This window comes from Coturnix japonica, chromosome 4 (assembly GCF_054131305.1).
Source record: "Coturnix japonica strain WE chromosome 4, WE-NBRP24, whole genome shotgun sequence".
Classification (NCBI taxonomy): domain Eukaryota; kingdom Metazoa; phylum Chordata; class Aves; order Galliformes; family Phasianidae; genus Coturnix; species Coturnix japonica.
Window position 1 is genome coordinate 11,355,691 of NC_140666.1, and position 22,522 is coordinate 11,378,212.

General features: G+C 47.8%; 1 protein-coding gene across 17 annotated transcripts in view; it reads left to right on the forward strand.

The window, feature by feature from the left end:
- PLS3 (plastin 3) overlaps positions 1-20,760 on the forward strand; it is a 43,815-nt gene extending 23,055 nt beyond the window's left edge. For all 17 annotated transcript variants that reach the window (XM_085544490.1, XM_085544489.1, XM_085544493.1 and 14 more), the window contains 15 exons: positions 2,827-2,913; positions 7,780-7,943; positions 10,031-10,160; positions 10,587-10,719; positions 11,477-11,558; positions 12,207-12,372; positions 12,993-13,135; positions 14,149-14,244; positions 14,748-14,943; positions 15,056-15,134; positions 15,740-15,854; positions 16,000-16,133; positions 16,997-17,120; positions 17,629-17,753; positions 19,330-20,760. In XM_085544490.1, the coding sequence (XP_085400616.1) occupies positions 2,847-2,913; positions 7,780-7,943; positions 10,031-10,160; positions 10,587-10,719; positions 11,477-11,558; positions 12,207-12,372; positions 12,993-13,135; positions 14,149-14,244; positions 14,748-14,943; positions 15,056-15,134; positions 15,740-15,854; positions 16,000-16,133; positions 16,997-17,120; positions 17,629-17,753; positions 19,330-19,462 (1,887 nt within the window). In that variant the 5' untranslated portion in view covers positions 2,827-2,846 and the 3' untranslated portion in view covers positions 19,463-20,760. The remainder of the gene's footprint in view (positions 1-2,826; positions 2,914-7,779; positions 7,944-10,030; positions 10,161-10,586; positions 10,720-11,476; positions 11,559-12,206; positions 12,373-12,992; positions 13,136-14,148; positions 14,245-14,747; positions 14,944-15,055; positions 15,135-15,739; positions 15,855-15,999; positions 16,134-16,996; positions 17,121-17,628; positions 17,754-19,329) is intronic.
- The last annotated feature ends 1,762 nt before the right edge of the window (positions 20,761-22,522 follow it).

Here is a 22,522-nt window from a genome sequence, read left to right on the forward strand (position 1 = left end):
ACGTCTGTCTGGAGCAGAAATAAATGGGCCCCGAGTCGGTGGCTGTGGTGCATTTAGAAGCTATAAAGCTTGTTTACACAGAAATATGATGCAGTTCCTATCTGGGAAGGGAGTTGATATTGGAAAACCTGAGATGCACTTACAGCAGCTCTCATCTGCAGCCAAGTGAGGTCTTGCAAGTGCAGCATGGCTGTGTGCCTCTGCACCGTGGTGGTGGGGAGCCCCACAAACTCTTGTTCCATGCCCAAGAGATGAAGGGAAGAGGTAGGACTGGGGTGGTGTTTAGCAGGAATCTCATCCTTTAACTCTGTGTTTCGGTGCACATTAACCAGCGGGCCTTCCCATTTACACCCATACACCAGTGTACAAAATGGGTGTGGGATCACTTCCTTCTGTCATCTTTTGTTTTCCTTGTTCATTTGGCCTTCTTTCCTTCTTCTACAATGGGGCTTTAACCACGGTTTGTCTCTGGCCAGCGTTGTGTGCCCTGCCGTGCCAGAGGCTTTGCCCAGCAGGAGTCAGTGGGATGTGGTGAGGCGTGAGGACCGCAGAGCTGGGTCTGAGTGAGACAGCTGATGTGTGATGGCCAGCGCTGCATTACAAAGGGGGTTTATGACCGTGAGAAGACAAAGCCGATTGTTTCAAGACGCATCTGAATGAAAGAACACAATTCTGAATGCCCTTCGCTTAGAAGAAACAAAGCAGAAAGCTGAAAAGCTTTCCCAGCCTCTCCAGCCCTGTGTGCCAAGTGGAGGTGGAACCCCTTCCTCTGGGGGAAAGGAGGGTTGGGGAGGGATGGACCCAAACAGCATCACCTGTTGGTGACCCTTGTAACTCTTGTATAGACTTGGTAAGATGAAAAGCATAGGGAATAGAAAGGAAATTGTTCTTTAAGTGCAGACCAACACCACCAACTGCAGGGTGTATCCAGAGCGTGATCGTTCCCTGATAAAGTCAAACAATGCAGCTTTGATTTCATCTCAGCTGCTCATTCTGCTCTTAAAGATGGGAGAGACAGCAGCAAACCCGATAAGGGCTTAAATAGTGATGTGCTTGGAGATCCCTTCTTAAGGGAAGACCCGATGGTTTGAAAAGGAGGCTTAGGCAAAAAGTAGTGAGGGAGGCTGGGCTGAAGTTTTGGAGCTCTGCCTCTCCTGCCAGCTGATGCCACGCAGAGCCAGAACTGCTGCTCATCTCCAGACCAGTGTGTTTCTGCCAGTTGTGAAATCCACCTTTGGTAGCATGCCCTGCGCTCACTCAGAGCTGACTTTTCTTGCTGAGCGGCTCCTTTATCCCTTGGGAGAGCACCTGGGTTTTGGAGGCCCTGAGGATGGGGCTGCTCAAGTGCTGCAGGGGAACCTGGCTTGCTAACAGTGAAGGTCCTGCTCTGGTGGTGCTTTTTTACTCCATCAGCATGGCTGGGTTTTGCAGTAATTCCTCCTCTGCCCTGTTCTTGCAGTACAAGCCTGGCAATGAGGGTTGTTGAGCTCACAGGTGGGCTCTGCTCGGCTCTCCTCTGTGCTCTGCAGTGGTGCAGCTTCTTGGTGCCTCTCCCTGCTGCTGGCACCCATGGGTGCTGCATTCCCAGGGTGCCTTACCTGCCCATCACTCTCATCTCTAACAACTTTCCAGACTTAGTGATGTGTGTTGCAGAAAGTGATGATTTACAATGATAGGCAAACTCGTGTTCTTAACCAAACAAGTGCTTGCGGAGCAGCTGGGAGCTTCAAACAAGAGAGGTTTGCTCATCACAGCACGGGTGCTGCTGAATCTCAGCCTGGGTTCTCACTCCAGCTGTGAGCCAGCCCTTTGGGATCCCCTCTTCTGAAGGCCTGTAAATGTGCATTCATCCTTTTGCTCGCAGAGAAGCAGGCTGCGTCTGTTCCCATCGGCAGAGGAGGAAACCTTTTTAGTCTTCCGCTTTGTAGCTAACAAAGTGAGAGCTGGAAAGTCTTCGGTTGAAGATCTCTTTGGAAGTTGCATGGAACCATATCACCATTTTTAAACCTTGAGCTGTAGCTGTGTGCATACTGGGCTGCACCATTTTGCTCATGAGAGGCCACTGAGCAAAGCTCGTCTTGTTTGCACACCCAATAAATCACCAATCTCTCTTGTTTGTATCGACCAAAGTACCAACATCATCATCAGCTGCTGTCACAGACATCGCAGGAAGGCGACATGGGCAGATACCTGTTTTACCATCCCTATGGCACTACCTGTTTTCCAGTCTAGCAGGTGGAACCGAACTGCTCTTCAGAAAAGGGGATTATAGCACATCTCAAGGGACTGGCTGCAGGAAATCAGTGTTTATTCAGTTTTGTTGTTGAAAAACAGACTGTTTCCTTTGGGCAAAAAGTATCGGGTCTGCTACTTTGTGCAAGAAGGCTTTTCTTCAGGTACTATTCAGTATCTTTGTTATTTGGTTTTCATAGTTGTGTGCTTTCCTGTGTGCAGATGAGCAGGCAGAGCCCTTTGGTTGCTTTAAACTGTAGGTTTGTGTCGTTCAAAGCTGTGCAAATCCCTGGATGTGGGAACTGTTCCTGACTGCAGCACACAGCTGCAGTGGGTGCCTTAATGTGTGCAGAGCAACACAGCCTGTCAATTAAAGACACAGAGCTAAATATTAACAAAGTGAGTGGAGTTTCTGATTTGGTAAGGAGCGCGTTTCCCATCTTCCAAGTTTCACATCTATCTTTCTTATTGGGGAGACAAATGTGACTTAGAAAGCTGTAGTAGCCTTAGTGCTGCTTGTTACTATAGTGCTGTTCAGAGCTGTCTTTGTTTGAGTGCAGCTTGGTTTCACACAAAGCCTTTTTCACTCTTCAGGTCCCCCCTAAATCCATGAGATGGCTGTCACCATGCAGATCTCCAAAGACGAGCTGGAGGAACTCAAGGAGGCCTTTGCCAAAGTTGGTAAGTGGGAGCAAGGAGGACACCTTGCATCTGTCTACTGTGAGCTTGGACTGAGTTTCTCCCACTCCTGAGAGCAGCAATGCCGGTAAGATGTGGGCATTCTCCTGCTGTCCATGCCCAGGAGTCACTTGGCAGCATCACTGCTTCTGAGTGTTACTGCTAGCCAAGGAGTGCAAAGGGAAGGATGTGGGCATTGTGTTACTTTGGCCAGGCAGCACTTAGTATCATAAAATCATAAAGGCTGGAAAACGCCTCTAAAATCATCTCATCCAACAGTCAGCCTGTCACCCCATTGCTTCAGAACTTGGTCCTAGGAGTGCTGTTTTGGCAGAGGGAAATGTAGGTGCTCTGCTTCTGGTGTGTGGAGGCACTGAGTTTAGTGTGCATATGTAGCAAAGTGTAGTTAGTAGCTGCATCCCTGGCCATCACCTGTGCTGATGATAAGATGCTCTGTGGGCACTGTGCATTGCGGTGCCCTCTGGTGGCTCTGTGGCTCCCCGGGTCCCACCTCCCTGGCTGTGGGCAATGCTCAGGGTTGCTCTGCCTGCTCCTGCCTCCCTCCTGAGCTGGTGTGGCATGAGCCCATTGCAGGCTGCTTGGGGAAGCTTAGATGGGCAGAGAGCTGACGTGATGGAGAGAAATTGTTTTCTGCTGGTTTGGTTTCCTCATGGGGCTTGCTGGAGGATGGGAGGGAGCTGGGTGGCAGCAGCAGGCTGAGGTCAGAGTCTGCAGCTGGGGCTGGGACTGGGCGGGAGCGGGTTGTGCAGTACAGGCCAATCCCAACTCCCCTCCCAGCTGCACATCAAGTGCTGCCTGGCATCTGATCAAAGCTCTGTCTTGCTGTTAATTCACAGTCTGCAGCAGTAAAAGTGGATTTCAGAGCTAACCGAACAGTGGTGGGGCGTGAAGCGAGTTGTGTTCTTGGCAGTTTGCTCTCCCATTTTGCTCTTCCCCCAGACCTTTAGGGCAGGTGGGAGTCAGCTGGCACAGAGGGAGGAGGGCAGCAACGTTATGCTTCACAATGCATCACATACTGCTAAAGGCAGGTGTTGTTGAAAGTAGGGTGCAGCAGCCCATTCTGTGCTTGGGCAAACTGAAAGCAATTGACCTGGCTGCAGTGGGGTGGCTTTTTGTCAGTGAAGTTGGTTGGCTGCCTTTGCACTGGGAAACCCATTCAGATAGTGATTTATGTTAGGGAACTAGCTTGCTCTAAGGGAGATGGATCTCTGTTCAGTTTAAATGGAAGCGTCAAAGCTTAAGTAACAAGAAATGTGGTAATTAGCTATTAGCATACACCCGCAGGTGTGATGGGCTCTGCTTGTCCTCTTCAACAGCCTTTGGTTTGTGTGGTTTAATCATGGCAGAACCCACAGACACTGCCCTGGTGTCTGTCAAGAGCATCTTTATTGCTCTCTTTTGTGCCTGAAGGAGCCACCTCCACCCTGGGCTCTATAACTGCCTGGGATGTTACAGGGCACTGAAGTTAGCTGCAGTGCAGACAAGCAGCTCCAGCATTCAACAGCAGGATATTGCTGTGGCTGTTTGCTCCTGGCCAAACGGTGGCTCTTGGTAGAGGAAGAACAGCGGTACAGAATCTGCAGTTCTATTTGTCTTCCTTCTCCCTGTTCCCGATAAGCAGAGATAAGGATCATTTCTGGAAATGCTCTGTGCTTAAAAACACAACGCGGATGAACATTTTGTTCAGTGCTGCAAGGTGGTAAAACAATGCTCCGAAATGCTGGCTTATGGCAAGCAGGGAGCTGTGACCCTGCTGAGAGCCTGTGTCCTTAAAAGGGAATGTGTGGTTACTTTCCCCTCTTGCATCCTGTTATTTAAGCTATTTTAAGGACTTGTCTGGAGGAAGCTGAGCCAGAGCTTGAAGCAGCTTTTGGGATCTGTTTTCTGTGGCTTTGCTGCGCCACCTGTGTACGGGCAGAAGATGGAGCCATCTATCACTGCGCTGACCTTTGGCAGGCTGAGCACGCTGGCACCATGCATCTTTCAGTGGGAATAGGAAACTTCAGATGCGCTGTAGTTTCCTTTCCATCGGGTGGATTATAATGAATCCAGGCTGTAGCTTGTCTGGTAAAACAATTTGCTTTCTTCCATTAGTAATTCTGGGTCGTACGCCGAGGGATTTTGCTTGGGATAGCTTCTATTTTGACAGCCTCTTCAGCTGTTGGATAGCACTTCAGGTTCTGTTAGGAGTGGGGTTTTAGACCCCCCTCCTGTCTGAAGGCTGGCCATGTGGCAGGACATCCAGCAAGGCAGCCATATGGTGGACCAGCAGTGATGCTGCACGCCATTACAGAGCTTGATAGTGCTGCAGAGGTGAATCTTTTACTGCTGCTACATGATATACTGACTGTGTTTTCAGAGGGGGAGCGTGAGTAGGAAAGTAGCTGCTTTGTGGGATGGGGTTTCAGGCCCTGACAGGGCTATGGTGTAATGCCTTTTTGACGTGTTAGGGAAAGAATGGGTACAGATTCCCCTGCGCAGTGAGCTGCTAGTTACTGGGCTCTGCTGCCAAGCCAGATCCATGGGCCATCACATCCGGCAGGCTTTAACGCTTAAATGAGCCTTTCTGTCTGAGCAGCTCGAGCTTGATATGAGACTGTCCTTACTGGAAGAACTCTGGCTCAGTGTGGGGTCTTGCACCTGAGCCAACAGACCTGCTTTGCTGGTAAATCCCCTCCCACAGTGTCTGGGTTGTGTGTTTCCTTTTAATCCATGAAGTAAATCAGCAACAGCTTTTCCCCAGGATGCTGTAGAAGTGTAATTCTTAGAGGTGGGTGTTTGGGGTGTCATTTAGTGTTGGAAGAGCTATATGGTGGAGACCCAAGGTTTTGGAGTGCATTTAGGTGAGATTCTTACCAGTAGGAGCTCTTTCAGTTCGCTTGATTTCACATGATGTGAAATTGCATTTGTAGGCAGTGAGCTGCTTGGAAGGAGGGCTGGTTGGGTGCTTCTGAATTCACCTGTTTATTTGGCAGCGTGGAGAAGGATTGTGGTTGGTTTAGCCGAGCACAGGCTCAAGCAGTAGGTGTTGGCTTATGGCAAACTGGAGGTGAAACTGAAGTTCTGTTTCAGGTTAATAGGCCCCGGAGATCAGCAAATTCCTTCTTTTCCTTATCAGTGTGTTTTTATTTCTTCATTTATTTATTTATCCTGGATATGAGATGGGAAGAAGCTGCAGACCGTGTGGTTATAGTTAGCAGTAAGAAAGCAAGCTGTAGCGGAGGAAGCTGTGATGTATCTGCAGGGGAAATAGCTTGCTGATGACATCTCAGACTGGACTGTTTAATGAAGCCTGCCTCTGTAAGCTCATGTTATTTTGGAATAAAACTCTGAAATTCAAGGCCAGGCAGCAGCCGGTTGCTCTCATTAATCATTGTCCCCAACCACCGTAATTCATCAGCATTATTGGAAACACTGACACTTCATGAAGCAGTTTAATGTATTTATTAATTGGCTGGACTTGGTGGTGTTCTTCAGTTTGAGATCTAGGGGCCATTCCTTTGGACATCTGCCAGCGAGCATTTGAATGTCACTTTCTTGCTAACTCCTCAAAACAATTGTGGAATCCCATATGGGTGTGGAAGATGAGGAGGGCTGGGCTGGTGGTGGTGACGACCTGCTGCTTGCTGGAACTTTATTATTAGTAGTATTATTTTAAATGCAACTTAAAAACCACCACTGTCACATCATTACAAGTCAATTGGCTTTCAGAATTTGCTGGCAAACTGGACTTCTGAGCCACCCCGACTATTTTAATGTAGGAAGCATCTCTGACCCCGGTGACTGCGATGTGAGATTCCCTTGGGAACAAAAGATAGCATTGCTGGGGCTGCTGCAGCCCTCCCTTCATGCAGGCTGTGGTCTACAAGGCTGTGTGGGGAGCAGAAGCTGCTGCTTGAGCTCAGTCGAATTCTGTGGCCTTATGGAGAGTCTGCTGCCTTATAAATAGCACTCAACCTGCGCCCTTCCTTGGCTGCAGCAAGAGCTTGCCTACCTGCAGAAAGAGCAGGGCTGCTGGGTTTGTGTGGTCTGTAGATGGGATGCTGTCAGCAAAGGGGCTGGGATGTGTTGACATGCAAAGCTTGAGGTTTCCACTTGCAGAGGAAGAAAACAAGAAGCAAACCGTGCAGGTGATCACATCTTGCTAAGCATGCTGTGCTGCTGTGTCTTGGTAGCTGCCAGAATGCCTTGCATAGCATTTGTAGTCCTTACTGAAAGTTCTGGCAGCATCTGTTTTTGTCAGTGCTAAGTGGAGAACATCATTAGCAGCATGATTAAAAAGTGAATGCAGAGCTGACTTAGATTTTTCAGTTCAGAATGCAGAAACGTGCTGCGTTTGGTGACCTTCTATTTTTGCTGCAGAAACCAGCTGCAGTGCAATTCAGATGCAAAAAGTAACGCTCTGGAGATGATTTATGGGAACGCAGATGTTCTCTTGTGAAACTTTTAGCCCAGGCTTGGTCATGTGCACTGAGATGGGCCTTGTTCAGCTCTGCCTGGAAGCTGCCATAGCACAAAGCTGGGCCGAGCTCATGGCACACTCTGTGTCTCTCTCTGAGCATGAGCTGTGTGCACTGAGCTTGTTCTATTGTTTCCTGGGTAGTGTCAGTTGAATGTGTGCTTCTTGGGCTTGGTGCTTTTAGTGTGGGTGTCCCACTGTGTGTCTGCATCCTACACAGATTCTGCCTTCAGCAAAGACACATGACCCATGCAACGTGGCAGACATGCATCCCTATAAAGCACATCTGAGCATGGGAATGGTGTTTCTCCCCCACTGTCTGGAGCTTGGCCCATTGGATGCCAGCTGTGTTCCTAAATTGCCTTCTTCCATCCCTTTTTCTTTCCCAGACCTCAACAGCAATGGCTTCATCTGTGACTATGAGTTGCACGAGCTCTTCAAGGAAGCCAACCTGCCTCTCCCTGGGTACAAAGTGAGAGAGATCATCCAGAAGCTCATGATCGACAGTGACAAGAACAAGGATGGGAAGATTAGTTTTGAGGAGTTTGTCTACGTAAGTGCTATTTCTGAATTTCCAGCACTCTCATATATGGTCTGGGGTCTCCTTTTAGACAGAGACAAAGAAACATTCTGACAAGGGCTGACCTTGCCCTAATTCTAGTTTTCTTTCCATGCACAGATTGCTTTTGAGGTAACAAGCAGCTCTTTGGTCCTATAGAGACCTCTACTGTCTTCTGTGCTGTTTATCGTCAGGCTGTAGATTTGGACAAAGTGGAAACACATTGTTTTTCAAACAAAACAATCTTATGTGATTTTCCTTTATGAGAAGCCCATTGGAGGCTGGAACTCTATTTCCATGTGGGATGGCAACTGGAAAAAGGACTTCCAGTTCTCCAGGCTCTGAGGACTGACTGGAAGCAACTCTGTTTTTCCAGGCATGTGGATGAAGGCTTGTTTTCCCATAGAAGCAGTGTCATTTCCCTTCTTAATTTAATTGGCCCACAAGTACTTGCTAAAGATCTGAAAGGGCATTTCAAGGCACACTTTGAAATTATTCTAGGTGCCAATCCAGGAAAGTTCAGATCTATGTGTTGCCTTAAAAGGGAAGGACAGGAGTAGAGAGGTGGGAGAAGCTGGTGGATGGTCCAACCATCAGAAATAGGTCGGATTTTATTATTAACTTGCTTTATTTTGTCTTCTCAAAAGGACAACGCTTCCTCTGATGTGCTTGTTCAGTATCCATCTCTTCATCCTTTTTATACTCTGAACGTTGGAAGAATAATACCATAAAATACGTGTAGAGGAGCCGCTCTCCTACTTTAGGGAGCTGTTCTCATGTCAACTTAAATTCACCTCTTTTTGTTCCTTAGTTGTTTTCAGACCCTCTGAACTTTTGAGTTCGGAGCCAACTAGTAAGTTGGAGTTTGTTTGCAGTCTGTGAACACTTGCATGCTGGGTGCATGGTTCAGCTGTTGGTTTGGAGTGGTCTGTGACTCTAACTTTGCCCTGGGAAGGAAGAAATCAAATCTTTTCTGTCTGACTTGAATGGTACCAATGATGAAGTAACCATCAGGAAAACACCTTACAGGCAGCCAGTCTATACAGCAGAAGCTGTAATAAGCTGTATAAGTTGTAGGATTTCTGTGGACAGAGCTGTTGTTTTCCAACTCCAAGCAGTTCAATTGGGGTTTCTGGTGCCAGGTAAGACGTGAACCCCCTTGAGTTTGGGGTCAGACAACTTGGTGACAGCTCAGCATTAAAGCATGTATTTTCAATGAAGCTGTGTAATCCCACTACTCCAGCAAATGTAAAAAGACACAGGCTTTTTGGTTTGTGTTTTCAGCTTGGCTGGAAACAGCTCGCTTAAATTTTGAGGGCATTACAGTTTGATGTTTGAACGACCTTCTATTCAAAGATCATTCATACGGCCTTGCATTTGTTTAATGGTTTCTTGGTTCTATAGGACCTCAAGGCCACTAATAGTGGCATGCAACCTGCAGAAACCACATGGTGTAATCTCATGATAGAAGAACCCTTCTTCCCTGAAATGCAGGGTGTTTTGAAAGCTAGTCTAAGCCTGATAGAAAAAAAAAAACAACAACCTTACCTGTTGTTACAGGTTATTGTAGATTAGATTGCACAACGTATTGTGTCGATGTATAGGTGATGTTTTTGTTGTATCCTGTGGGTTGTGGGCAGAGCCTTGTGTGTGAACTAAAGTCACAGCCACGTGAGCATCCGGCTTACACAGAAGGGTTAAAATTGCACAACAGCTTTGGTGCTGTGGAAACTGCTGCATGCGGACCTGCTCTCATAGTGCAACATTCTCACTTTTTGCTCCTGGTCTCATGAAATCTATGTGGGAAGGTCAATGTGTGTGGGTTACTGCAAACCTACTGCTGCTGCCTCAATGGCCACTTACAGTTTGTGTTAGAGTGGGTCAGCTCTGCCCGCTGCCCCTGTTGCATTTAACCCCACTATGACTTCGCTAGGCCCTTCACATGTGCTGGTTGTACCACAGAGTTTGCTTCAAAGCTGAGAAGCAGAATGTAGCTTTTCTTTGTCCCTGCTTCTTCTTTGCAGCCCTCTCATTTTGGGAAGGCATTTCTTGTTGCTCTAACGTAGCCCTTTCCATTATAGATATTCCAAGAGGTGAAAAGCAGCGACATTGCTAAAACGTTCAGAAAAGCCATCAACAGAAAGGAAGGCATCTGTGCCATTGGGGGCACCTCCGAGCTCTCCAGCGAGGGGACGCAGCATTCATACTCAGGTACATCTCTGACCCTCTGCTCTTCTCTTGGGTGAGGGGAGGCAAAGAGAGAGCAGATTCCTGCAGCCTGCCACGTGTTGTGCTTTCTCAGTAGCTGAATGATCACAGATGGAGATGAAGAGCAGGACTGGATGCAGGGTAATGGAAGATAAGCAACGTGTGAATTAAACATGTGCTTATTTGTTTTGTAAACTGTGCTTGCTGATGAAGTCCTCGTGGACTTAGCCTCGTGGATGTGGCTAATGTGTAATGGGTCAATGACAAGAACATTCTGATAGATGGAAGTTAATTTCAGGCACCTTTGAACTCTGTGCATCCAATAAAATAGTGTTTCATTCTGGGCTGCTGTACGCAGCTCTGGGAAAATCTTCGCTATGTTGTGAAGAAGCCTGTATTAAATTTATATTAAATTGAATTAAATTGCAGAGGAAGAGAAATATGCGTTCGTAAACTGGATAAACAAAGCCCTGGAAAATGATCCTGACTGTAGGCACGTTATTCCAATGAACCCAAATACAGACGACCTGTTCAAAGCGGTGGGAGATGGGATTGTGCTGTGGTAAGTCCTGATGGCTCCAGAAACAAACAAAATCAATTCCCCAGATTCCACAGGTAGGGGAATTTCCATTGCATGCTGGGCTGGTTTTGTGCACCAATGTGTCCGTACAGTGTTGCATGCATGAAGAAGGGTCCAGTCACCCAGGCTTTACTTCTATGTGTGATGTGTCTGTGTACAAGCAATTTATTTCCACAGTTTCAAAGTATTTCAGTTATTCAGGCGAAGACTGAACTGAGTAGGAAACAGTTCACGATGTAAAGAAAAATGTGTTGTGTTTTCTGCTGACTGAACATCCATTTTGCTCACACGTTCCCCACTAAACACTCCGTGTTTGCACTTTTGTTGGTGCAGTTTCTCTTGCCAGCAGTGGCACATCTGCACAACAGGAGGAAGAAGGTTGTTTTACTACACTGCAGCACCTGACAACACGGCAATGAGCCTTCAGTAGTTCAGTGTCTGCATCTGTGAATAATTCATGTGCTCTTTTTGCTCCAGCAGCTGAGATCAATGGTGGCTGGGGAGATGTTTAAGGTTTCAGGCTTAGCTATTAGTTTCAGATACGTTCCAAATACAGTCTTGATAACATAAATATTAACTTCTGATTTACACAACCTTGATTTAGAAAAACAAACCAAAACAGCCCAAAGAAGTGGGGAGATAAAGACAATGTGCTGTGGTGAGCATCGTCATAATGCAACAACTTGCTGAGATGAGAAATTGGATGTTGTTCAAATGTTGTTATTTTTCCTCCTGACAGCAAAATGATCAATCTTTCTGTTCCGGACACAATTGATGAAAGAGCAATTAATAAGAAGAAACTTACGCCGTTCATCATTCAGGTATGATACAGTTGTGTGTGCTTGCAGAAATGCACACTCAGAGTAATGGGGAACTCAGCTCAGTGGCTCCAAGAGTTACTGTGGGAATATAGAAAGGATGGAGTTTTCTAACTTGCATTGAATTATTAAAGGCAGTTTTGCCTGGTGTGTAATTGGCAATCATGGTGTGATGAGCACAGTTCAAAAGACAGGAATGAGAACTTAAGGACAAAATGGCTGAAATGCTGTTCCCACTTACGTTGCTGCGGTCATTAGATACAGTGCAGTCTTTCCAAAGCAACATGGTTATTGGACTCTCTGAATTGTTTTGTAGTAAAGCAGGCTGGTTTTGCACAGATGCCCACACGTGCGCGTGTGTGGATACCTTAACACTTCTCCATCCATGTTCTTGTGGATGCCACAAAATGCAACCGACTCAAAGGGTGAAACTAAATACCAGAGGCTGAAATTAAACCCTTGTGCCTCCTTTGGTTCTTATTGATTCAGCCTGCTGCTGACAGCTCCATTAAAGCTTCAGCCACGAGAGTTTCCTCCAAGCTGTTGGGAATGAGGACAAGGGGGAATTCCCTACTCTGCTCTGCCGGTGCTGGATGAGAGGCAAAGTGGCATCTCCTTGTGCTGTGTCTGACCTGGTTGTGTTGTCTGCAGGAGAACTTGAACCTGGCGCTGAATTCTGCGTCCGCCATCGGGTGTCATGTTGTCAATATTGGTGCGGAGGACTTGAGGGAAGGGAAACCCCACCTGGTTCTTGGGCTTCTCTGGCAGATCATTAAGATCGGCTTGTTTGCCGACATTGAGCTCAGCAGAAATGAAGGTAAATGAAGCTCTGAGTGATGACTTGCAGAGCATGAATACAGACTTGCTCCCACGCTGCCGAGGTGCTCGATGTGCTGCTGTGCCTGCGCCGGGCCGTGCTGCTCGTGCTGTCACCTCTGGCCCCATCACCTCTTCCCTCCCCTGTGCCGAAAGGGGAGCGCTGGCCGTCAGCTTCGTCGAGGGTGTGCGCCAGGCCAAGTGCCCGCCAGCTGGTTTGTAGCTGAGAAGTTGGCTTGCTCGTGCGGGATGTGCATGTTTGGCGTGGTCCAAGTGGATGTTATAGCGCTTGTAGTTTGCTCTCATAGAATGGATTGGGTTGGAGTGGACTTTAAAGCACATCCGGTTCCAACCCATGCTATGGGCTGGCTGCCCCCCTGCTAGTTCGGCTGCCCTGGGCGTCATCCCTGTGGCCTTGGGCACCTCCAGGGATGGGGCACCCACAGCTCTTGGCAGCAGTGCCAGGGCAAAGGAAGGATTCAGCTCCTTGGGAATGTGTTTGCCATGACTTTCTTCTCTTCAGATCCCTCTCGCTGTGGGAACATCATACTGCAGTCTCACTGTGCTCACTCGGTCCTTTGCTGAAGCTCATTCCATGCATTCACAGTGTTTTTCTTCCAGCACTGGCTGCTTTACTTCGTGATGGTGAAAACCTGGAGGATCTTATGAAACTATCCCCAGAAGAGCTGCTCCTAAGATGGGCCAACTTCCACTTGGAAAATGCAGGCTGGCACAAAATCAATAACTTCAGCACAGACATCAAGGTATTGAGAGCTTTCCTGGCCACATGCATCTGGGAATAGGCTGGGGGTTGCCAGGGCTGTGTTTGCATGCATCTGTGAGGCCCTTAATGCAGAGGTTAAGAGAGGTCCTCTTAATGCTCCAAATAATAGGTTTAAGAGAGGTTTCGTTAATAGTATATTGAAGGTATCATAATGCTGTCATCTCTTGCCACACAAATGTATGAGTGTTTCCTCCAGTGGGATCCTGCTGCGCAGCTGCTGTGTGTTTTAATTAATGTTCCTCATGCATGTTCAAATGTTCTTAGTCCATCTATTTTATTTTAAGGAAAACAGTTTTCCAAGGTCTCTTAAGTAGGGCCATGCTGCAGCTCACACAGATGGATGCAGTCACGAGCTGCATTCCTGGGCTCTGTGATATCCACGTTCTCTTTGTAGCTGCTGATGTTTCATCCAAAGTATCACAGGACTGGGAGAGGAGGGGAGATGAGACCCCTTGTTCTCTGCTCTCAGCTGAGTGTTAATGTGAGAGGCGAGGCTCACAGAGGACTTTTCAGGTGCCAGGAGTGGCTCTTTTCTCACTCTGCCATGGTGCAAAGCAGGGGGTGATGATAGCTCTTGGGCACTGGGGGTTTCTTGCAAGCCGACCCCATCATGTTGTGGAGCTGATTTTCTTTGCTAAGAGTTAGGAGGAAGAAAAAGGACAACTGAAATGGACTCTGGGATAGAGGCCCTTGGAAAAGTGCACAGCAGGGTGTGCCATAAAGGCAGAGTTCATACAGTTAAAAACCAGAATTATTCACCATAAATATTTCTAACCTCTTCCTTTTCCTTTTTCTTTTGTGCTGCCTGGATCTCTGCCATCGTGCTCTGTTACTATCTGTCAAGCTGACAGATTTTGGTAATTCAGTAAAGGTACATAAGTCAATTAGCCATGGTGACTTGGTAAAGATGAAATTGAAGAGAATTGCTGTGGTGTCTGCACTGCTGTCCTTCACATGCTATGCAACCTGAGCTTTATTTTTCACCCATTTCAGGATTCTAGAGCTTATTTCCACCTTCTCAATCAAATTGCACCTAAAGGGCAGAAAGAAGGAGAGCCTCAGATCGATATTAACATGTCGGGTTTCAATGTAAGTATTCAGGCTGTTGTGTCCTCACTCTGTACAGCTGCTACTTGTGACCCTGTCGTTGCACTCATGACTTCTAGGTAACCTGGTATCTTAATTTCAAGTGTGTGTAGGGTGTCAGTGGGCACACACACACCTCAGGTCTTGTGTTCAATGAGTGGCTGTTGCAGACCTGCCAATTAACAGGAGTAATTAAGAAACATTTTGCATTCGTCCTGCGTTTGGGAGCATGCTGAATCCTGCTTTTGATCCAAGGATTTAAAAAGAATGGAAAGTATAGAAGCTTGGAAAGGGCTTTGCTAGGAAAAGTGGGCACAAACTGTGGGACAAGTGTATCAGCAGCAGAAGGGATTAATGTGGATGCTTTGTCCCTCCAGTTGCTGAATTGATTAGCAACTGATGCTTAGTGAAGGCGGGTGGAGCGGTGATGTTGTTTCAGCAGCTTCCCATCTGCTTTGCAGCCCGATCTCTTCTCTGACAGCTCTTGTCCCTTGTGTTGCTGGCAGGAGAAGGACGACTTGCGCAGAGCAGAGTTCATGCTGCAGCAGGCAGAGCGGCTCGGCTGCCGGCAGTTTGTCACACCGGCTGATGTGGTCAGTGGAAATCCCAAACTGAACCTGGCCTTCGTTGCAAACCTCTTCAACAAATACCCAGCGCTTACCAAGCCTGAAAACCAGGACATCGACTGGACTCTGCTGGAAGGTGATGGCCCTATCAGTCACAACATTAGCAGGAGGGAAATATCTCCAGTGAGATCTCCTCTGACAGCTCTGAGCTTGCAGCAAGGTGCATGAACTCTTTCTCTTTCATTTAGGAGAGACCCGTGAGGAACGGACCTTCCGTAACTGGATGAATTCCCTTGGTGTGAACCCCCACGTAAATCACCTCTATGGGTAAGTGTTAGGCTCTTGGGAAGGACCCAGCTTAGGTCAGGCTGGAGATGTGCCCACCCCATTGTGCTGCTGCTGCTCACAGTACTGAGGAAGTAGCTGGAGGAAGGCTGTTAGGGAGTAGACAGTGCTCACTGCATGCTCCCTGCAGCCCTTAGCTTAGGGAATTCTGGTGCTGGCACACCAGCAGTTGGTTTTAAGGGCTGAAAATGGTTTGTTTTCTCCTCCCCTTGGTAAATTAGTACACTGACTTCCCAATGCATGTACAGCTTGAGCAACAGGACCTGCATTCATATGCCATCTAAATTTCAGGCTTGACCAAATGATTGTAATTCAGAAGCAGGATATGCTGGGCCCCTGTGGGCAATGGAAAGGTGTCTGCCTCTGGAATTATGTTCTGGACCTGGTGGTGTGATCACATGAAAGCCTAGCTTAGCAGCTTCCCAGTGTTAAACAGGGACTATTTCACCTGCACTGAAAATCACAAGATGTTCTCCTTTTAGAGATACTAAAATTGCAACAGCCTGTAAATAATAGTAATTATCCATGATATGACCATATCAGAGTGGACTCCAACCCTTACGTGCCACATTCTGTTCCATTTTCAGTGACCTACAAGATGCACTGGTAATACTACAGCTATATGAAAAGATCAAAGTTCCTGTTGACTGGAATAAGGTTAACAAACCCCCATACCCGAAGCTTGGAGCTAATATGAAAAAGGTAAGCATTCGGATCAAGTTTCCAAGTGGTTGCGAGCACCAGGAGCAGAAATAAATGTGAACTATCCAGAAATTCCTATTTGAGGTTTCAAACACAAGTGAGTGTGTTTATGAGTGATTGCTCTTTGCACTCTTTTTCTGTGTAGCTAGAAAACTGTAACTATGCTGTTGACCTGGGAAAGCACCCAGCCAAATTCTCTCTGGTTGGCATTGGAGGGCAGGATCTGAATGATGGAAACCCAACGCTGACACTGGCCTTAGTCTGGCAGCTGATGAGAAGGTAAGGGCTGTCTCAAACGTAAACCTTTGGATTGCAGTACTGAGCTTGTGAAGATTTCTGCCAGGAGGGCACTGCAGCAGTGGAGCAGATCACCCATCAGAGTCTGCCAAACCTCTATCCTTGGCAAGGTTTCAAGACTCAGCTGGATAAACAGGCAGGGCTGGTCCTGCTGCTCATGGAGCTGGAGCACAGACCTGCAGGGAGCCCACAGTGGATCTGTGTGCGTGCTGCTGGCTAGAATCTTACCTGCTCAAGGCTGACCTGCATGTGGGAACCCAAAGCAGGACTGCTTACCCAACATCTCTGTTCTAATGTTTAGTAGAATGTTGTGATGAGAGGAACATTTCAGTGCTCCTTCATAACCCTGGAAGTGGAGCAAGGGGGAAGGCGAAACTTAAAACTGGATATTGACTCAAAACAGATGATCAAGTTGAGATCCTTCTTTCTTGTCTTTGAATTCTTCTAAACTAGATGAACAAAATACATAAGCTATATCTGCAGTCCTGTTGTGCATCATCTCCATGTGTGGTTCTAGAGGCCAGAATACTAACGAGTGAATTGATCCAGGCCTCTAGGAGGTGTGTGTTACCCCTCTGAGCACATTGCCAATGCTCAAACAGTTTTACATTAAACAGTTTAAAAGCATCCTGAGCCCAGGCAATTTTGAGAACCTCCATTAAAGGACTCAAAAGGCTAAATGCTTTAATATAAATCACATTTCAGGTAGGATAGATGGCTCTTCCTTTTTGCTGCAAGGGTTGCTGCCATGGACTTGTGCTGGCTCTTGTTGCATCCAGGCTGTGTGATCTCTGGGTCTTAGCTCAAGCTCTGAGCCTAACCTCGTTGTCTCTGCTTGTGCTCAGGTACACACTGAACGTCCTTGAGGACCTGGGTGATGGTCAGAAAGCCAACGATGACATTATAGTCAACTGGGTAAACCAGACACTGAAAGAAGCTGGGAAGTCCACCTCCATCCAGAATTTCAAGGTGCAGGTTCCCCTCTTACACCCAAAACAAGACAGGATCCAGACTGTGCTGGGAACGAAGTGGCTTTGGGCTGCCATAGAGGAGTCTTTGAGGACTGCCCATGGTGGGAGAGTAGCAGTGAGCCTAGTGAGCTGATAGGAGCGTGAGGAGTGTGGTTGGTTTCTAGGGCAGTGGTAGGGACTTGAGGTGCCATTAAGTGCTGAGGCTGGAGTTGACAAATATTTTAGGCATTCTCCCCTGTGGTCTGGTCAATGGGATGGATATGCTGCCTGTAAATGCTTTGCAGACTGGTTACAGTAAATTGGAGTCCTGATCTCATGTTATTACAAAAAGAGAAGCAACACTTTGGTTTCCCTGTGGTCCAGCTGGGAGTAATCACTCACAGTGCTGCTTGGAAACAGCTTGTTTAAGGCTTGTTTTGTTGCACACTGCAGGGCAGTTGAATTGAGGTGAGAAGTACGTTTCAGGATTAGATACTCATCTTTGCTTCTCTGCTTTTACTCTCCAGGACAAGACTATCAGCACAAGCTTGGCAGTTGTGGACTTAATAGATGCTATACAGCCTGGCTGCATCAACTATGACCTCGTAAAGACTGGTCATCTATCGGAAGATGACAAACAAAATAATGCTAAGTAAGTCTATCATCTTGAAAGCTGTTTTGCTTTGGCAGAGTGCACCTACTATGCCGTGACTTAAAGCTTCAAGCATTTTTACTGTGTTTCTGTGGTTTTCAATCTCTTTTAACAATCTTTCAGACAGGAAGTGCTTTTTGAAACTGAATTGCTGTTCTTCTCAGTAATGCCTGAGGAGTGCTTGGCTGGACTCTTGCCTGCTGAGGAATGCAGAATAGCCCAGGCACTTCTTAGGAGAGAAGCAGATCATTGCTGTTTGTTCAGGCTTGTGAAATGTTCAGCCAGAAATGAGGGTTTAGAGACTGAACATTGCCTGTCTCTCATCTTGTTGAATCACCATGGATTGTCAAGTTTAAAGCACATCCTGCCTTTGGAATGTGTGTTCTGCAGCTCTTCTGCAGTGGCAGAATGGCAGGAGATTTTCACGTAGATAACGGCCTCTCTTGGTTATTGCTAAAAAGCAAACAGAGGGAGAAATATAAACATGAGCTCAATTATGCATGCTAGCTATGAGCCCTAAGAAACATTAATTACAACTTTAAACTGTTGATAAAGTGAGCTGGATGTTTCAAAGTTCAGTTTGCACATGGGAGACGCTTGCCTGTGCCATTGGAAAGGAATGTGGCAGAAGATCCAATAGACGTGTGAAACTGGTGTGAGAGAACTGCTGACCATATCACACAGAATCATAGAATGACCCAGGTTGGAAGGGACCTCAAGGATCATGTAGTTCCAACCCCCCTGGCCTAGCAGGGCCACCAAACATACACCTTTACTAGATCAGGTTGCCCAGGGCCCCGTCCAACCTGGCCTTGAACACCTCCAAGGACGGAGCATCCACAACCTCCCTGGGCAGCCTGTTCCAGGGCCTAACCACTCTCCTAGTAAAGAACTTCCCCCTAACATCCAACCTAAATCTTCCCTCCTTCAACTTGGATCCATTTCCCCGTGTCCTGCTATTGTCAGCCCTTTCAAAGAGTTTACTCCCCTCCTGGATGTAGGTTCCCTTCAGGTATTGAAAGGCTGCAATGAGGTCACCCCGCAACCTTCTCTTCTCCAGGCTGAACAAACCCAGCTCCCTCAGCCTGTCCTCATAGGGGAGGTGCTCCAGCCCCCTGATCATCTTCCTGTCCCTCCTCTGGACCCTTTCCAAAATCTCCATGTCTTTCTTGTACTGAGGGCTCCACACCTGGACACAGTACAACAGATGGGGCCTCACAAGAGCCAAGTAGAGAGGGACAATCACCTCCCTATCCCTGCTGACCACCCCTCTCCCGATGAAGCCCAGGATCCCATTTGCTTTCTGAGCTGCCAGAGTGCACTGCTGGCTCATGTTAAGTCTCTCATCCATCAGGACCCCCAGGTCCTTCTCTGCCAAGCTGCTCTCAAGGACCACTCCTGAGAGTGCTGAGCCCAAGTGCTTGAGCTCCTTTTGACACCCATTATTAAACCCTGAGCTGCCCCAGCTCTGCAGCTCAATCTGAGCCCAATCCTAGTACAGGAGGTGAAATGGTGTTGGATAGGTTATGGATTCCCAGTCCATGTGCTAACAGACCCTTCTTTCCATGGCAAATAGGTATGCTGTATCCATGGCAAGAAGAATTGGTGCCCGAGTCTACGCTCTTCCAGAGGATCTTGTAGAGGTGAAACCGAAGATGGTCATGACCGTGTTTGCCTGCTTGATGGGCAGAGGGATGAAGAGAGTATAAAAGGGGAGATCCGTGTAAAAATCAAAGCAAACAAACAACAAAACGCAACAAAAAAAAACCCAACCTGCCACCCTGGGTGCATGAGTAGCAAGCAGACCAGCTGTGTCCATGTTTGAAAGCTGTTGGCCTAGGAACTGCTGAGGTTCAAGGGATGCTGTTCTGCTTTTGCAAGGCAAACGTATCAGAACTCTCAGGGAGAGGAGCCTTACCCAACAGATGTGCTCTTTTCCCAAAGGCAAGTTGAACTTAGCAGGAGCTCACAGCAATGCATTCAGAACAGACCAGCATCTTACAGTGCTGCTCTGGAGCTGTTTCGCCCTGTTATTTCTCCAATACTCACTGTGTAGTTCTTGATTCTTCTTTTTTTATTTCCTTTTGTTCCTTTTATCTCTTTTTCCCCCAAGGGCCTTATGAGGTGGTTGGTATGAATTGCAGCGGGGATGAGTTGTATTTCTATCTGCAGTCTGGTTTAATTGCTGTCATTTGGTCCAAGCTCACTTTAGGTCTGACCACTTCCTTGACCTGGCAAACAAAGCTTGGCACAAAGTCCTGCCTGCTAAGCCACACTGAACCTTCTGTAGCTCCAGCTGGGGCCTGCAGGGCAGCTCACGATGCTAAGCGAGAACCGCCTCACTTCTGGATGGATCTCCTGCTCTTCTCTCTACATGGTGCTTCTTTTTATACCTCTCACTACTCTGATGACCTTACAAACAAAGCACGGCAGTCGGTGTTCTTTTTCCCCTCTTGCCACTTATAAAGAAGGGTTATTTTCCTTGTATTTTTCAGTTAGGCTTGATCTGAGAATAGCACCCTCCTTGAACGCCGTAACACCTGATATCTCCTTGCTGAGGGCACAGCTGAGCGTGAGAATGGAAGCGAGTGCATTTCTGTCTGCGCCCCGGCTCAGCGGTGTGCACCTAGAACCTAATTTTTACAGACGTCTGCATGGAAATTATATATATATCTTTTGGTTTTTTATTTAAAACGCTGTTGGATATAAAACCACGCTGCGTTGGGGGGAGGTTTTATGCAGGGAAGAGGCAGATATTCTTGAACAGCAGGGTTTGATAATCCGAAGAGCAAAAAGTGCTGGAATATAGAAGTATTTTTACAGGTGAAAGGAAGCCTTGTCGCCAAAGAAGGAAGATGCCGTATCCATAGGAGTTAATATTATCTTGCTTTGGCAAGCTGTTTGCTATATTTTGAGATCATATTGCTATTCTGAGCTATTCCAAGTGATGTCATATGGTGGCAAAGCATTAGTTGAGATAATAATAAAGAAAACAAAACAAACCACAGACCCATTTAAATGCAGTGTTCTCTTTGCTTTGGCCCAGCACAGCAGCCTGCTCTCAGTTGCTTTTAGCTTTGCTTATCTGTGTGTTCTGCACCAGGAAGAGCCACAGAATGGAGGGAGCTGTCTGAGGTTGGGCTGTATGACCCCAACTACATCAGTGTGGTGTGGGTTGTCTCGTTGTCAGGCAGCAGGTTCTGCGGAGCAGCGGTGGATGCGCATCCCAAAGAGAGCAATAACACGCGTGGAGCCGAAAGGCTGCGGGGCCACCAGGGGGAGCCGTGCGGGGCCGGGCTGTGCGGGATGCGGGGCGGGCGCCCTCCGGGGGCCGCTGCTGTGCTGCGTTTCTCCTTCACCCATCGTGGGCGGCCACGTTGCTGGTCTGCAGCAATAGCTGTAGTTGTTATACAGCGAGCAGGGCCTGAAAGCCCTTTCGTTTCAGTCTCTATCTTCCCCTCACCTCTTCTTCCCTCTCTGCTGGTGCTGCAAAGGAAGGAGGGAATTTCAGCCCCACACACATCATCTGTGCCCCATGTGCAACTCCGTCTCAGCCCCATGTGTGTCTCCGTCTCAGCCCCATATGCATCTCCACCCCACACACATCTCCGTCTCAGCCCCACACCTCTGGAAGGTCTGTGCCAGAGATAACCCCCTGGTTTCAGGGGCCCAGAGCACCATGGATGTGCAACCCATGCCTGCAGAGCTGTACCCACGCTCTGCCCCTTGCAGCATCTCAGCCCCATACACCATCTCAGCCCCACGCACAGAAGGTCCAGCCCTGTCCTTTTCTGCAGAGCGGCCCCACATGTTCAGCAGGTTCCTCCATGCCAACAACAAGCCATAACAGCATTGGTTTACATGTGATGTCGGCTCAGCTTTACCCACAGTCTCCACCTTCATCCCCTTTATTTACCTCAGCTTCTCCAGCCAGGATTCCTCACCCTGTGACCAACATCTCCTCAGCCCCACGCATCCTAGTACCTCCTTGGCCCCACCCAGCCCTCAGCCCCACAGCTGTGGAAGGCCATGCCAAGAGATAACACCCTGCTTGCAGGTCCAATAGCATCAGGGCTGTGCACTGCCATGCCTGCACTTTACCTCAGACACTCACTGTTCCCATAACCCACATTTCTCCCTCAAAAACCCATCATCACATCACCCAACCCCTCCAACCCACCCCAAACCTTCCCTCCATAAGCCCACTCCACACCATAGCCCCAATCCCAAACCTCCCTGAGCCCTTCATAACAGCCTAAACCTTCACAGCTGTGACCTTCTGACACCCATTATTAAACCCTGAGCTGCCCTAGCTCTGCAGCCTTTTATAAAGACAGTTGGAGGCCCAGCAGCCCCATGCAAGAGGAGCTGTGCAGGACAGCCCAGTCCCTGCAGTGACAGCAGTACTGACAGCCCTTCCAGGTGACTTGTTTGGGGCTCAGGGTGTTCTGTTGGGTTTCTTTTTCATCTCCTCTTTGCAAGTTATTATTTCCATCCCTAGAGGTGCCTATGGGGCAGGTTGGATGGGACCCTTAACCCTAGAGGTGCCTATGGGCAGGTTGGATGGGATCCTCATCTCTAGAGGTGCCTATAGGCAGGTCGGAGGGAACGAGGGCTCTGCTCTCCCATTTTTTGGGTGTGAAAATCCTAATTTTCCACCTTTAAGGAATAATTCTTGCTTTGAAACTTCAGTAGTTGCTAGAAGTATTTATTCCATGGTAATCCCAGTGTTGATGCCTGGGGTTGTATTCAATCTATCTGTGTAGGAC